This window comes from Pteropus medius, unplaced genomic scaffold, assembly GCF_902729225.1.
Source record: "Pteropus medius unplaced genomic scaffold, Ma_sr-lr_union100, whole genome shotgun sequence".
Taxonomy (NCBI): domain Eukaryota; kingdom Metazoa; phylum Chordata; class Mammalia; order Chiroptera; family Pteropodidae; genus Pteropus; species Pteropus medius.
The window spans coordinates 27,652,810-27,668,352 of NW_024349801.1; the positions used below are offsets into that span (position 1 = coordinate 27,652,810).

Consider the following 15,543-nt stretch of genomic DNA (forward strand, 5'->3'; position numbering starts at 1 on the left):
GGTCTTCTAGGTGAGCCTAGGACTGGCCATCAAGAGCTGCAGGTGCAGCTTCCTGGAGCCTCTGGGAGGGACATCACTGTGGCGGGAGGGTCCTCATTGGGCCATATCTCAGAGCCAAGGTGTCACCAGGGGTTAAGGGGTCTGCCATGGAAACAGCAGGGGCAGGCAAGCAAAGTGCCAGAGGCTACCCTAGGACTTTCTCTGTAGAATGCCCTCAGTCCAACACCACCCTAGGGCAAGCACTCTACCATTTCGGTTCACAGACACAGAGAGTGGAGCTAGGGGGAGGCAAGGCACAGATACACAGTGTGGGCCAGGATGGCTTCTCACATGGTGGCTTCTCACCAGTACACCCGGACATCCCATGCCTGGCACCAAGTCTGTGCCGTCTCAATAGGGTGCCTGCTGAAGTAGCAAGCCCACACCTGGCAAGTGAGAAGTGTTTGGTAAATACCTGTGGGCAAACTAGAGGACAGGGAGAACGTGGAGAAACTGCAGGGGGTGGTGATAGGCCTACATCACAACTGGGTGGATGGGGAGAGCAGGTCCAGTGAATAGAAAGTTGTCTCTCCAGATCTGCTGGGGAGGCTGGGGAGCTACAGGTTCTGGGGGCTAGGTGCTACAGGTATTTCTTCTTTACTGTTCCCCTCAGCCAGCAGGAGACATATCCACAGGGATCCAGAGGCGCAATGGCCTCAGTCTCACCCCTCTACCTGGGTCTGCCCTTGGCTCACACACACCTCCAGAGAAAGGTTCTCTCGAGGCCCAGGGCAGCTGGTGGCCCCGACCTGGCCAGGAGGGAGATGCAGGCACAGAAGCCAGCCCTACCACCAGCATGTGGACAGGGCATGGGGGCATTCCTGGGCCCCCAGTGTGGACCCAGGCAAAGAGATGAAGATAAATACTGCAACTATGGAGACAAATGCAGAGTGACACTCAGCCCATGTGGGCAGGGGGGTTCAGATCCCAAGCTGCAGGGACAGGATGGGGCTTCCAAACTTGTCTCTCCATTGGGGTCCTTCCAGAAACATAAACACTCCAGCCTCGGAGTCCCACCTTGAGACTGATTTGATCCATCTGGGTGTGGCAGGTGCTTTGAAAGTCCTGAAAGCTCACCAGGTGATCCTGGCCTACAGGAAATTCAATTATCACATTGGCTCTTGCAGGTGCTTCCAGTGGAACACAAGTCAGCTGAGAAACCAGAGACCTGTTCCCCACCCAGGTTCTCTGGGTAGGGATCCGCCAACCGCCCAAAAGGACCTCTGTAAGCACTACATGAGAGACCTCAGCCTAACACCCACTATCAGCTCCTCCCAACCACTCCCACCTGGGTGGGGGGCTCTAAGAAAGACCCCAGACCCACTCCCTCCTTGCTTGCTCAGAGGGTGTTTCCTGAGCAAAAAGGTGATCATGTTTGAAGGCAGCATGAGAAGGGCTTGGCTACTACTCCAAGGAGACAGAGGTGAGTGTGATCTCATCTGATCTTCACAACAGCCCTGCAAAGTTTGCTCACCTGTGAAACGTTCACTACATCCATTTCACAGGTGAGCAAACAGGCTCAGTGAGGTCAGATGATTTACCCTATAGGCACCACATGGCTTCTCACTCCCAAAACCACTTTTTTTTCTTGTAACAAAGTGGTATCCAGATCTGGGGTGTCCTGAGAGGGGTGGGGTATGCTGGGGAACGAGTGGGGCAGAGTGGAGCTGGACCTCAAGGAGCCCCAACAACCTCACCTGGCAGCGGGGCAGGGAAGAGCTGGAGAAGGTTGCTTGGGTCCCTGCAGGAGAAGGCAGGCTCCTTCTGGGAATGTGGGGCAGGATGGAGGCTGTGGGCACGTCTGCCACACGTTGCCTGGCAAACAACCCTTATCCATCAGACCACCATGCTGAGGGCCCACATCGATCCCAGGCCCAATAGGACCCCTGTAAGCACTACATAGGGGCACAAATGTGACCTGTGTCATCCACCAGCCCACTCTTCCCACTGTATTGTTTCTGGCCTCAGTTTTCCTTCAGAATACCTATACGCTGGCTGTGGGGATCGGAAGAACAGGCTGTAGTAGTTGTCAACATCCCCCCACCCATGTTCATCCCATCACCAACTGCTCACTCCAGCTGCCTTGGGCAGCGTCCAAACACTAAGCTACTTTTAGAAAACTGGGATCCACTCTTGGGCAGGAGGGATTTAGCCAGAATTGGGCACCATTTAGAAAAGATTACACCCTAATTGCCTCAGTGTCAGCAGACAGGCTTTTGGCCAGCTGAGCCCTGTAGCTGGCGGCGGTCTCCACAGACTCTGGTTCCGCTGCTCAAGGACACAGAGGCCAATCCTGGGGCCTAGGAACAAGCCATCTTCCACAACAGCTGGCTGCCTTACACAACCCTCCTTCAATGGCCTGTAGTTAGGGCAGGAGAGGCAGCTGTCCAGCTCCCATCTGTCCCAAGCCTCAGAGGATGGGACTACATTAGGTTGGAAACACCAGAAGAGCAGCCAGGTTGGAGTAGCCAGGTTTTCTCACTTCATCTCTAATCTCAGCACATTTCCTCAAGTTTTACACCCATTTTAGGAAGGGACACCCAGCAAACGTCACAGTCAGCTAGTGCCCAGAGACTCTTAACATAGGCTGTGTCCCCTTCAAGTACCCAGAACTCTGCGGCCTTGGAAACAATAGTGGAGCAAGAGAGTGGAGCCTGTGGAGAGGCAGGCATGGCTGCTCACACGTGCTCAGAGAAGGTCTAGAAGGTGGAAAGGCCTGTCAGCAGTTACAGCCAGGGTAGGGGAAAAGGTTTCAGGGAACGAGTGTCCCCCACATGGGGCATTCGGTCTCACACATCCTGGCAGGATCAGTCCTGGGTACCCTGAGGGACTGATTACCACATGCCATGAGGAGCTCCCACACCTTGAGTGACCTACAACACTGACTATGAAAGGAGATGTGAAGCTGAGGCTCAGGAAGGGACAGCCAGGACCCTGAACTATAACCAGATGTCTGGTCTCCCAGCCTCCACCCTCCACCCAGCACACCTGGAAGATGCCAAGAGGGGTGAGGCCTATGGGATATTTCCTGTGCTATCTGTGACACACGCAAACATACACACACGGTCCACTTCATCACAGCAAGGGCACAAAGGCCCAGGACCCACCACTTCTGACTCACCCGGGATGCCATCTGTAGAGACGGCCTGGTGCCATTTCACAGCCTAATCACAACAGCACCAACACTGTTTCACGCTGCAGCAGCCACCATGCAAACCACAGCCAAGGAAGAGTACAATCTCAGGACCTGACCCACCACCCTGCACCTTTGGCCAAGGTGCACTTACTCTCTGAGCATCGCTGCCCCATCTGGGTCCTGAAAACACAGAGGCATTTCAGATTTCAGTCAGCATGGGAATGCCACAGTGGAGGTGAGACAATAATACCAAGAAAGTATGGGGGAAAAGAGGTATGTACCACATGGAGCAACCATTAATCCAGTGGGTTCCTGCAGAGCTGTCCTGAAGCTGGGGAAGAGGAGGAGCAGGTGTGGGGAGAGATCAGGCAGGCATCTTGGGTGGAATCTGGCCCTAGCACCCAAGAAAGGGTCAGACTTGGGGGTGGTAGCAGGCAGGAAAGGCACTCCTGGAGGGTGGTGGGCACCTGAAATGACAGCGGAGGCATCTGAAATCCTAGCAGCCAGCCCTGCCCATCGAGCAAGCAGCTGGTAAACACCTGAGAGGAACTCCATCCCAGTTCTGACCAGTAGCTGCCACTGCACCCCTCCTCTAACTGCTCCCAGGGTCAAATGCACAAGGTAGTAAGTTAACAGATTGCAGGTGGTTAACCAAGAATTAAGTCCACCCGAACTGAGCTGAACCCAAATGGAAGGTCCTGTGGACCACCTTAACAGACAAGGGCACAAAGACATGGATAGAGACAGAGAGAAGCCTCACACTCATCCTCTATCAAAGAATCAGACCAACTACATTAGTGATTTTTCTTTCTAACCATGTGCATCCTATTACTTTTTTTCAAGATTAAAAAAAAAGGGGGACCATCATTAATTGATGGTGACCAGAACCAACTCCGCAGTCCAAGGGCTGAAGACCCGGGCTGCAGACCCCAATGAAGTATACTGTCACAGAACAAAAACCACAAGGCTCAAGAGAAAGATTTGTCAGTGACACACAAAAAATAGAAACTTAATAAAGCCAATACACACAATCAAGACAGCAGGGTACTGGCAAAAGGATAATTGCATAGATCAGTGAGACGGAAAATGGAGTTAAAGGGCTAGTAGCAGACCCACACACATACAGCCAACTGATCTTTGACAAAGGAACAAAAGTAATTTCATAGAGAAAGTATACTCCCTACAATAAACGGTGCTGGAACGACATGCAAAAAAGAAAATACAAAAAAAAAAAAAAACCCTACATCTAGACATAGACCTTGTACCTTTCTCAAAAACTACTCTAAATGAACCAAAGACCTAAACATAAAATGCAAAACTATAAAACTTCTAAATAAAAACATAGAAAAAGAATCTATGCAACCTTATGTTTGGTGCTGATCTAAACCAGAAGCATGATCCATAAAAGCATAATGGCATTAAAATTAAAAACTCTGCTTTGTGAAAGGCACTGTTAAAAGAATGAATAGAAAAGCCACAGACTGAGAGAAATTATTTGCAAAGTAAGACTTGTATCCAAAATAAAGAACTCTTAAAACTCACAATAAGAAAACAGTTCAACTTTAAAATGAGCAAAAAATCAGGACACTTCACCAAAGATGATATAAAGATGGCAAATAAACATATGAAAATAAACATAAAACGGGGCAAATGCAAATTAAAACCACAATGAGATATCACTACACACTTATTAGAATGGCTAAAACCCAAAACACTGACAATGCCAAATGCTGTCAAAGATGTAGAGCAACAGGAACTCTCATTCACTGCAGCTAGGAATGCAAAATGGTGCAGCCCCTCTGGAAGGCAGCTGGTAGTTTCTTATAAACTAAACATACTTTTAACCCTACAATCCAGCAATCACACCCCTTGGTATTTACCCAAATGGAATGAAAACTTATGTCCATTCAAACACTTGCACATGGATATTTGCAGCAGTTTTATTAATAATGCCCCAAACTGGAAGTGACCAAGATTCCTAGTTTGAAGAAATAAAACTGTGGTACAACTAGACAACAAAATATTCTGTGATTTAAAACAAAAAAAAAAGGGCTATCCAAACACATAAAGACACAGATAAATCTTAAACACATAATGCTAAGTCAAAGAAGCCAGTGTGTGAAATGGCTACATACTGTATGAGTCCAATTATGTGACATTCTAGAAAAGGGAAAAACTATGGAGAAAGTAAAAGATCAGTGGTTGTCAGGGGTTCATGGCAAGAGAGTGTTGGATAGGTAAAGCACATCTTTTTTACTAAAACAATTCTATATAATACTTTAATGGTAGATAAATGACATTGCGCAAGTCAAAACCAGATAACTTTGTAGCTCAAAGAATGACTCTTAATGTATGCAAATTTTTAAAATCATTTAGGAGGTCAATAGATCCCAGGATGGAATGTAGAATGTGGTAAAACAATCTAACTGTATTACAAATAAATGAAACTACCTCACTGAAGGGGATGAGTAGTAAGGTGCTTGTTTAAATAACTTATTTGGAAATAAGTAAAGCATATAAGACCAAAGCAAAAAGAACTGCACATAAGACTATACTCTAGTTGATAAACTGTTTTCCAAGGGGGTTCAGGTCAACAGTGCAGATACTATACTGAAGTGCTGGAACAGAACAATCACGGAACAGTGGCTGATGGGGGAGCCAGGTGTCTCACTGCTAGAGAGATGATGTTACAGATAGCAAGGGAAGGTGGTAGGAACGATCCACACGGTAATGGATCAGAGCTGGGAACTCATGTTTCTCTTAATATACATACAGGTGGCTACACCTAGAAATGTTTATATCTGTGTGTGTACATAGGCTAGATACACACATTTACCTCCTGGCTCTATTGCCTGAGAGGACCTTAGAAGCAGTGACACTCCATGGCTCCTTGGAGAAATGGGTAATTCCAGGACTGTTTTGACAGGATAGGCCTGGAGCATCCATTAGTACTGGAAAGTAAATAAATGCTAAGGAAAGGAAGGAAAGGAAGGAAAGAAAGGAAAGGAAGGGAACGAAGGGAACGAAGGGAAGGAAGAGAAGAAGGAAGGAAGAGAAGTAAATCACAATGACAGGTAGCTCAAAGGGACACAGGAGCCAAATAAAAGAGCTGCCAGGGACCTAATCTGCAACAAGTTGAGCAACAAAATAAAGCAGTATTAAATCATAACCTAAATATAAAAATCACTCATGAGTTCATACCAATATAAATGAATGGATGGATGTATGGAGAAAGAGAGAGAGAGAGAGAGAGAGAAAGGAGGAGAGGAGGAGGGAGGAGAGCAGGCAGGCAGGAAGGAAGGAAGGAAGGAAGGAAAAGACAAGTCTTCCATGCAGAAAAATTCCAAATAATACATGTAGATGCTCCCCCCTTAAGGAAGGGAGCATGACTCTTAGGTAGGGCCACACAGTTTGAAAAGGGGGAAAGAGCACCTTCATAGGAGAGACACTGACAAGTACTTCAGTCAGGGGATCAAAGGCAATATCAACAGGGAAAGTCACTGACCCCTGAGAGGATGTGAGGAGAACAGTACTTCACCTTTGCAGTCTTCCTCCCCAAAACAATTACCCCACCCTATGAGAAAAAATATCAGACAAATTCCAAATGAAGGACATTCAACAAAATACCTGACAAGAACTCCTCAAAGCTGTCAAAGTCACCAAAAACAATGGAAGTCTGAGAAATTGTTACAATTAAGAGCCTAAGATGTGACTGTCATGTGGGATCCTGGATGGGGTTCCAGAACAGAAAAAAGACAGCAGGTAAAAACTAAGGAAATCTGAATGAAGTATGGGCTTTAGTTAATAAAGACGCATCAACACTTGGCTCATCAACTAACAAAATGTGCCACACTAATCGAAGATGTTAGTGACAGGAGAAAACAATGCAGGGGGTACATAGGAACTCTCTGTTTCACAATTTCTCTGTAAATCTAAAACTTTTCTAAAGCAACTTATTTTTTAAAATTAAAATAGGTAGCACAGTATTACACGTTAAGTAATTTAAAAAGACATAATTGCTGTAACACATGGCACTCTAACTTTGCAAAGCCCTGAGGTTTGCTGATGGGCGAGGTGTCTCTGGTGGGGAAAGTGGGCCTTCTTAAACAGAATGGAAAGTGGCACCAGATACAAGTGGATGGGTCGCTGGGGGCAAGTTCTGTGTTCATGTGTAATCTGGAGACAAAAATCACGCATAAACAAATTCTAAAATCTCATTATGTTCACACTGTTCCCTCAAATATCATCCGTTCTGGAATAAATCCACAGTTACACAACAAGTGTTATAGCAGAACTGACTGCTTCATAGAAGAAATAAATCAAATCCGATAAAACACCATTTCTCCCTCACCATACTGGCCACAATGACAAAGTCAACAACACTAGGTGCTGGTGAGAATGCAGACTTGCTCAAATGCTGCAACAGTAGTCTGCCCTCCCTGACTTGGTTGAACATCCACAATCCCAGAATCTGTACCAGGTGATGAGGTGACAGGAGTGGCTTTGGTTTCACGACTGTAAACAGCCCAACTGGCACATCCCCTTCTAGGGGCCAGTGTCCACTCTAACCACCCCAGGTCACAGTTCTACAATACCCAGTGAATACCCTCAGGCTGGTGGGAAAACTTGGACCACTACAGTGTATGTAGGACAGGGTATGAGGGGGCGGGAAGAAGCGGGGCTAGCACCCAGGGAATCCTAGGCAGCAAACGTTAAGAGCCTGTAGAATGGGGTCCCAGTCCACCCTGACGCCATCACTGAGGGAAAAACTGGTCCACTGCCAGAGCTTCATGGATGCACTAACCTAAAACAACAAAACCAAGGCCAAGGGAGGGGACCACTCAGGGTCATGTCAAATGTTGCTAGCACACAGCATGGGCCATCAGCCCTCACTCTTTGAACCCCAGCATCCCCACCTACAGAACGGAGACAAGGACAGCTCCTCCCTCCTGGGTCAGAGAGAGCTGGGAGCGTCTCGGCATCACAATCGGGACATACTTAATGGTGACCACGAACCCCAGCAGGCACAGTACGGGCAAATAAAGGTGTAATGAACTAGATGGGCAATGTCAACCCAGCAACGCAAGAGCCAGGCCATGCATCAGCTGAAGGCATCACTCTGATCAATTTTTTAAAAAAGAAAAACTTAAGATAAAAATGGGGTGCCAGGCCTGCACAGAGCTAGGGAGAGGAGCTCTAGGTTCCCAGCAGGAAGGCAGGATGGGCAACCACAGGACAGGTACACAGCTCTGTCTGTACAGCAGCGAGACTCTCAGCCAAGTACACCAAGCAGACCCTACTTGGCTCCTGATGCAAACAGAGTAACCAGAAAGGTACATTTATGAGCCAAAGGCAAGAAATCTGAACAATGACTGGATAGGAGACAGCATTAAGGAATCATCGTTAACTTTGTTAGGTGTGAAGATTCACCTATGATTATGTTTTATATAAAAAAAAGAGTTCTTATCTTCTCAGCACAACACACCAATGCACGTACAAAGGAAGTAACAAAGAGAGAGGCTGCCAGAGCTGGAGCTGCTGGAGCAGGCAAGAGAACACACAGGTCAACCATGCTATTCTCTGCTCTAGTTATGCTTAAAACTTCCCCTAAAAGGTGAAGGAGGCTTTTGAGGAGGGGAACAATGCATAAAAACTACCTTTTAAAAAGCAAACCTGTGAAATGCAAATCACAACAATTTCACATGATACAACAGATTGGAAGTGCACAGAGCCTTCCAAACCCATGGAAACTTCCCAGTCTTTATCTGCTTCAGTGAAACCTGTTTTTCTGCAACTCAGAGGGTAACACCAAACTCTGTATTTAAGTATTACAGATGCTCAAAGCACTTGCTATTTTTTGTGGTATCTTATCTCACATACATACACAGGAAGAAAAAAGCCAGCAAGTAGAAATATCCAATTATTCCCATGCTTGTCATCATCTTCATAATTGCTACAAAGACAGACACTGCTCAAATTGTACTTTCTGATGTTCCTAAAATGAATGGACAATTTTTAAACATGTTAAACTCTAAAAAAGAAGCTGGGCACTAATTCTTCTCAATGCCATCACTTGCCTGAGCCCGAACTATCTGCTCCACTCCAAGGCCCACCCTGCCCCTGCAGCCACATCTTTCAGTCCATTTGGCATGGCAGAGCCCAGTCAGGACAGCAGGATTTAATGCCCAGGATGGGCAGCCACACTGGGCCCTCTGCTCTGGGGGATGTCTCGAGGAGCAGCATTCTTAACACTGGAAAACACAAGGCCTGGGAGAGCCTCACTTATCAGAGACTGCAGAGTCCTGGCCAGCCTCCACCTCACTAAGAAGAATCCAAATTTTTCTTTCGCTCCAATGTGTGTAGTGGTCCTTCACTCAGTATACTGATGTTAAGAAACATGTCTGACTGAGAAGCTGATCTTCACAGGAAGTGATGGGAGAGGGACAGCTGAAACCCACGTTGACCTAGCCATGGCTTTCTTGAAGGCGGCTGCTCAGACCCAGAAGCCACAGCCACTGCCTGCCCACGGGCCCCAGATGCACTGACCCTTGCAGTGACCTGCGCCACAGTAAGCCATCCTGGCCCCAACAGGCAGAGCCTCTTGTTTAGGGCCACACAGCAACTCAGGGCCCAGGCTGGGTCCAATCCCTCCCTGAAATCAGTGTGGAAACCACAGCCCTAGACAGCACATGCAGTATCTTGCCTGCCCAAGCAGTGCCGCTTTCAGGCCACAGGCTCTTGGACCTGGCCTCCCTCCCATCCTACTTGCAGGAAAGCTCTGTCACAATATGCCAGCTCTGAATCTAAGGCCATGCCCCAGGGATGTTGAGGTGCAGCTGCTTGTCCCTCAGGCCCATGGAAGGAAACAACTCAGGTGATGCAGCAGTCTCCAGCGTTTTAAAAGTAGAAGAGTCCTTAATATTGATTCACAACCCCCACCCAACACACACTATGCCCATGGGACAGAGGGGAGTGCCCACAGCAGGCCCTGGGGTCATCGCTTCTGGGCACCTATAGCTGCCTCTCCTGGCTGTCGACCCCTGGGGGCAGGGCTACCTTAGCACCTCCAGGATTCCCTGGACCCCAGCTTCCATCCCAAGTCAGGCCTCTTCATGCTAACAACAGAACACTGCGCACCTCAACTCCGAAAGGCCCTGGGACTACCAGAGCCTCCCAGGGCACAATGGTTCTGTGCTCAAGTGCTAGGCTGGTATCAGAGGAGCAAGAGAAGCCCTACAGGCTTGACCAAAATCAGGACTCTTCCTGCCTGGAAGCAAACACTTGAAGAGGCTGGGCCTCACACAGAGGCCTCCAATTACCCATCCCTCCTTAGCAGGTGCCTGCCCTCTCAAGAGAGGCTGCCTGGGCTCACAGCCCTCAGTGAAATATAGCTTATCTGCATCTCAGTTTCCCCAGCTGTACAATGGACATAAGAAATTGGAGACCCGAGGGTTGGTGTGAGGGCTGTAGAAGTCAGTGGGGCCTAAGGAGGCTACAGCAGGAGTTCAGCTTTAGAAGTGAGGCCGAGGGGCAGCCCTCACATCATCCTCCTCCATCAGATTAAACTGGCTCATGGCCATGAATCCGGCAAATATCCTGGTGCCAAAGACCCCTTCCCTTTCTGAGCCACTGGGCTTTCCTAATCACTCCCACTCATCCCTACCTCGGTCTCCCCATCCTATAGGAGAGGAGGTTATAAGAGGAATGGAAGAGAGGGAGCAAGTAGGACAGAGCAGCTGTTCCCACCAGCTCTGCCTCGGCCTTTCATGTGGTCACTGAGCCTGCAGGATAGGAGGGACACCTGGGCATTGAGAGCTGGGCTCAGGCAAGTCCAGAGACGATGGTAGAGGAGACTTAGAAGCCTCAGATGGCGAAGGCAGAGCAGGCTGAGCCAAGCTGGAGGCCCCAGTGAGCAAGCTTGGGCCGCCCTCACAGATGCAGTGAGGCCACTCCAGACCTCCCCAGGACTAGGAGCAGAGTCCAGGTGGCTGTGGGAAAGGATCCAGGCCTCAGAGAGGTGGAGGGAAGGAACTGAGGACAGCAGCCAGGAGACACTTACAAAGTAAGCACTTCCTGTGTGATAGGAACCATGCCCAGCTCTTGACATGCCACAGCTCACTGAACTGCACCCACTGCTTCCCCAAGATGTACATAACACCATACAGACAAGATCCTGAGGTGGCACAGAGGCAGAGAGAGCGTCCAGACCCATCTTCCCACTCTCTCTGGGAGCCAAGAGATGGTGGGGCTGAGACTGCATAAGGACCTTGGCCCCTGGCCTGAGGCATGCCCTCCAACCCTAACATCCCCCACCCATGAGGACCACCCACTTATGGCACCTGTCTAAGCCCACCAGGCAGGAGTTGCCATCCCAGCACACCTGCTTCCTTAAAGCTGCAGCTGAGGACACAGTGCAAGATGTCCCATGGCCATTCAGGGCAGTAAACACATGCTGACAAAAGTCCATCTGATTCTCTTCCCCACCATGGTGGGGAAGGGGCTCAGTGGGACTTAGGACAGATAGGACCCTTATTAAGCCAGGCTCAATCACTAGCAAAATGATTAGGCAAAGTTGGCCAGGCGGTACCACCCTCCGCAAACATATACTATGGTGTCAGCAAGACACAAGACAAGGACATGTGCGCGCACACACACTCATCATGTGAGAAAGGCTGCAGAGCCAGCCAGTACTGCCTCCCACTGGCCCACCATGGGACCCTCCTCAACTAAAGGCACAAACCGACTCACCTAGGCCTGGCCATCCAGCTCCCCGCACCCCAAGACAGTATTATCTACAAATGCTGGGCAGAAGTACAGGCAACCCCATTTGCAGCATAATTTGTTAGTAACTGAACCCACTTTAATTCAATAGTTTTAAAAGAATGAAAATGGTTCACCTCTCTACAAGAGAAAAAAAAAGACCCACAATACTATCTATTTAAATCTTTATTTTTAAAATAAGAGTTAATATTTTCAAGTATGACATTAGCCAAAACTAAATAGGTTGACAATAGCCTGTGCTGGCATGGGTGTAAATGAACTAGTGCAAGCTTTCTAACATCCACTGAGACTGATGCACATGCCCCTGGCTTCTATCAAAACTTCCCACACACAATGGGGGAAACTAAAGTTCAGAACAGTGGGAGAATGTGTCCAAGACCATGGAGCCAGTGTGTGCAGGAGCCAGGAGGTGACATCAAACTAAACAAGCAAGTGCTTGAAGAATATCTGCAGAGACTGACATGCCTTCCTCTTGATTTCCCCAGGACCCACCCTCCACACACACACCCCACAAAAGAGCCAAGATTCTTGCATTGGCCAAAATGTTTGTGTCCACGATAGTAAAGAGCAAACAACTAAAAGGTCCCTGAGTGGCAAACAGTTCCCTCTGTGATGATCAGTCTGGTCCATTCTTACAGCAGACAAGAATGCAGGCTTGTGAACACAGAAGAGGACTATGAGTGCTGTGGGCAGGGGGTGGTAAGCCCCATCCAGGGAGACAGAACGGGGCTGAAGATCCTCGCACTCCATATTCTCACAGCCTCCCAGTCTCCCTCTATTGTGGGTGTATCCCTCACCACCACCCCATACAAGATGGAGCCCTTGCAGGAGGGGCCATCCCTCTTGCAGATCCAGTGCCAACTGACCTTGGCTCAGCCAAGGCACCGATACCTGACAGATGACAGGTCCGAGGGTCGGTGAGCTGCCGAGTGCCTCTCCTCACCCACCTTGCTTACTGGTGCTAATGCTGAGCACCCACTCTGCCAGTCATGGACTTAAGCACCCATGTGGATTTATTTATTCTCTCCTCCTCGCTTCAGAAGAGGGCTCTACTGGTCTTCCCAGTGAGACATGGAGGCTTTGAATAGTCCAGGCACCTACCTGAGGCCACTGGAAGTGTTAGTGCAACCAGGTAAGCAATGGGGGAAGCAATTAGCATGGTGGATCCCAAAACCAAGGTCCAAGAGCAGCCCACCAGGATGGGGGAAGAGTCAGGTAAGGAAAAGGCACACTGACAGGCCACACACTGATGACACCTTTTCAAATATAGAACCCCCAAAACGACACTTTTGAATAGGTAATGTTGCAAAAGAAGAAACTAAGGCCCCTGCCGACAACTACATCAGCAAGAGTAGGGCCTAGGTCAAAACCCGAGTGTTCCACCCAGATGGCAATATCTTTCTCCCCAACCCCCACACAGGGCTGGGGAGTCAGGAAAGACCGAGAAAGAATTTGATGTTTAAATCACTAAGAACTACTTCATGGAAAGACTGCCCAACTCTCTCGCTGCCAGGCTCTCAGGCATCCTGGAGATCTGCCCTCCTCAACCCCTAATGAAAATCACACAGGGCCCCTCTGTGACACACACGGACCTGTCACCAGTCCCAGGGAAGGGCCTGGGAGGGTGGCCAGGACAGGAAGTGGGCGGAAGCAGCACTGCATCCCAAAGTAATCAAGGAGTACTGTCAGAAAGCTGAGCCTGAGAGGGACACTGGAGGATCCCGGCCAGCAGCGACGGGCACATGCAAGGGGAGCCCCTGTCCCAGCCTTTTCCTGGCCTCGGGACAATCACGGAAGACACTGAAACCGCTGAAGGCAGCTGTGCCCAGAGAGAGGAAGTGATGTGCCTGAAAGTGATGCAGGACCAGACCTAGCTTTTCCCTGCATCCATCTCACATCCTCATCTCCCCACACCCGAGAAGCCAAACACCGCAGAGAACAACCCCACCGTGCCCGAGACCCACCATCAGAAACAGACACGGCCCCACAGCAGCCTTGACCCGCAAAGGCAAGGGCTATCTAGTACACACGCAGCCACTACACCTGAGGCCCGTGTCCTCCTCTTCCGGGCGGGGCCTGAGCGGGCCCACCGCCCGTCGTAGCGCCTCCAGGCTGGCCGTTCACCCCAAGCCTGGGCGCCCTGGGGCTGATCAGTAGGTACAGTCCTGGGTCAGGGATCCACCCGGGGGTCGGCCTGGCCCAGATGAGAGATTGGCTCTGGGGACCGACCGACCCAAATGAGGGGTCGGGGGCCGGCCAGGAACGCCAGAGGGAGTGGCGGTGGGCACCCACGCTCCTCACCTCCTTCAGCTGCTCCATTTCGCCACGGATGGCCTCGTAGTCCACCTCGAGCTCCTCGAACTGCAGCTTGAGCTGGTGCTTCTCCTCGAGCACCGCCAGCCCGTATTCGGCCGCCTGAATCTTCTCGCGCGTTGTCTCAGCCAGCTCATGCGACAGTCGCTTCACCTCGGAGCGCAGCCACTCGGGCTGCGCCTCCATCACCAGCCGCGCGTACTCCTCTTCCTCGGACGGTACCGACATGTGGCCGCGGCCCGGCTCGCGTCGCTTCCACCGGGACTCAGGCCGGTAACCCGTCTACTTAGCCACCGCCCAGCCCGACGGCGCCTGGGCCGCCGCGCAGCCGCAGGGCGTTCCCCGCCGCGCGTGGCACTGTGGGTGCCGTAGTCCCGCCTGCGCGACTACAAGGTCCGTTGAGCCATGGGCCCACCCGCCCCAGCCCATGATTGGCCGGGGCCCTACGACTGGCGGCCTCTTCCCATGCTTCTCCTCGGTCGCTGCCCCCCGGGGCATTGTGGGTGCCGTACTCCCGCCTGTGTACCGACTACAAGGCCCGTCATGCCCCGCGCCCGCTCGCCCACCCTCCGGCCGTGATTGGCCCGCGAGAATCCCCTTCCCCCACGTCGTGGAGCCGGAAGTACTAGTATTTCCGGTGGCCGCTCCCGGGGCCAGTGAGGCGGGGGCGGTTTGTGGTACACTAAGCTGCTGGGGAAGGATCCACCTGTGCACAGTGAGTGGAGATCCGGCTTTGGTTCGTGAGGAGCCCAAACGTCTGGGGGACAGTAACCCAGCAAGTGTCGAGTGGGAAAAATGGTCAACCATTTCTAGTAAACACGTTTGACCAGATCTGTATTTTGAGGGAAATGGCAGCAGACAAAAGCACGCAGATTGAGGATCGCTAGCGGAAGGGGCGCCTTCGCCCCAACTAATTACCAAATGCTCCCAGCGTCTTTCCTAAGAATTAGATATTTTCATGTACAGTCCACTGATCTGATTCAGGACATGCCTACACTGACGCCCCCCTCAACAGCCGCTGTTTCATTCCTGGACCCAACCCTGGATCACGCCTCACATTGCTGTCATGTTTCCTTACTATCCATTTGGGAGACTTTTTTCCTCTTTGTCTTTATGACCTTGACTTTACTGAGGCATACAGGACAGTGATGTACACATCTACAGGACAGAGATGTACACATCGGTGTGTCCCCACGGTTAGATTAGGTTATGCACTTTGGCAAGAATATCACTAGGTGATGCTGAGTTCTCAGCGCGTATTTTGCATTACTCAG

The 15,543-nt window shown here is 50.2% G+C and overlaps 1 protein-coding gene across 7 annotated transcripts in view; it reads right to left on the reverse strand.

Moving 5' to 3' along the window:
* The window catches only part of BICD2 (BICD cargo adaptor 2), a 100,726-nt gene extending 86,104 nt beyond the window's left edge, over nucleotides 1-14,622 (reverse strand). For 4 of the 7 annotated variants that reach the window (XM_039888449.1, XM_039888446.1, XM_039888445.1 and 1 more), the window contains exon 1: nucleotides 14,258-14,619. In XM_039888449.1, coding sequence (XP_039744383.1) covers nucleotides 14,258-14,497 — 240 coding nt within the window. In that variant the 5' untranslated portion in view covers nucleotides 14,498-14,619. Of the gene's footprint in view, nucleotides 1-14,257 lie in introns of all 7 variants that reach the window. The other 3 variants (XR_005658542.1, XM_039888447.1, XM_039888451.1) reach the window with 3 other exon arrangements.
* Between the last annotated feature and the right edge of the window lie 921 nt (nucleotides 14,623-15,543).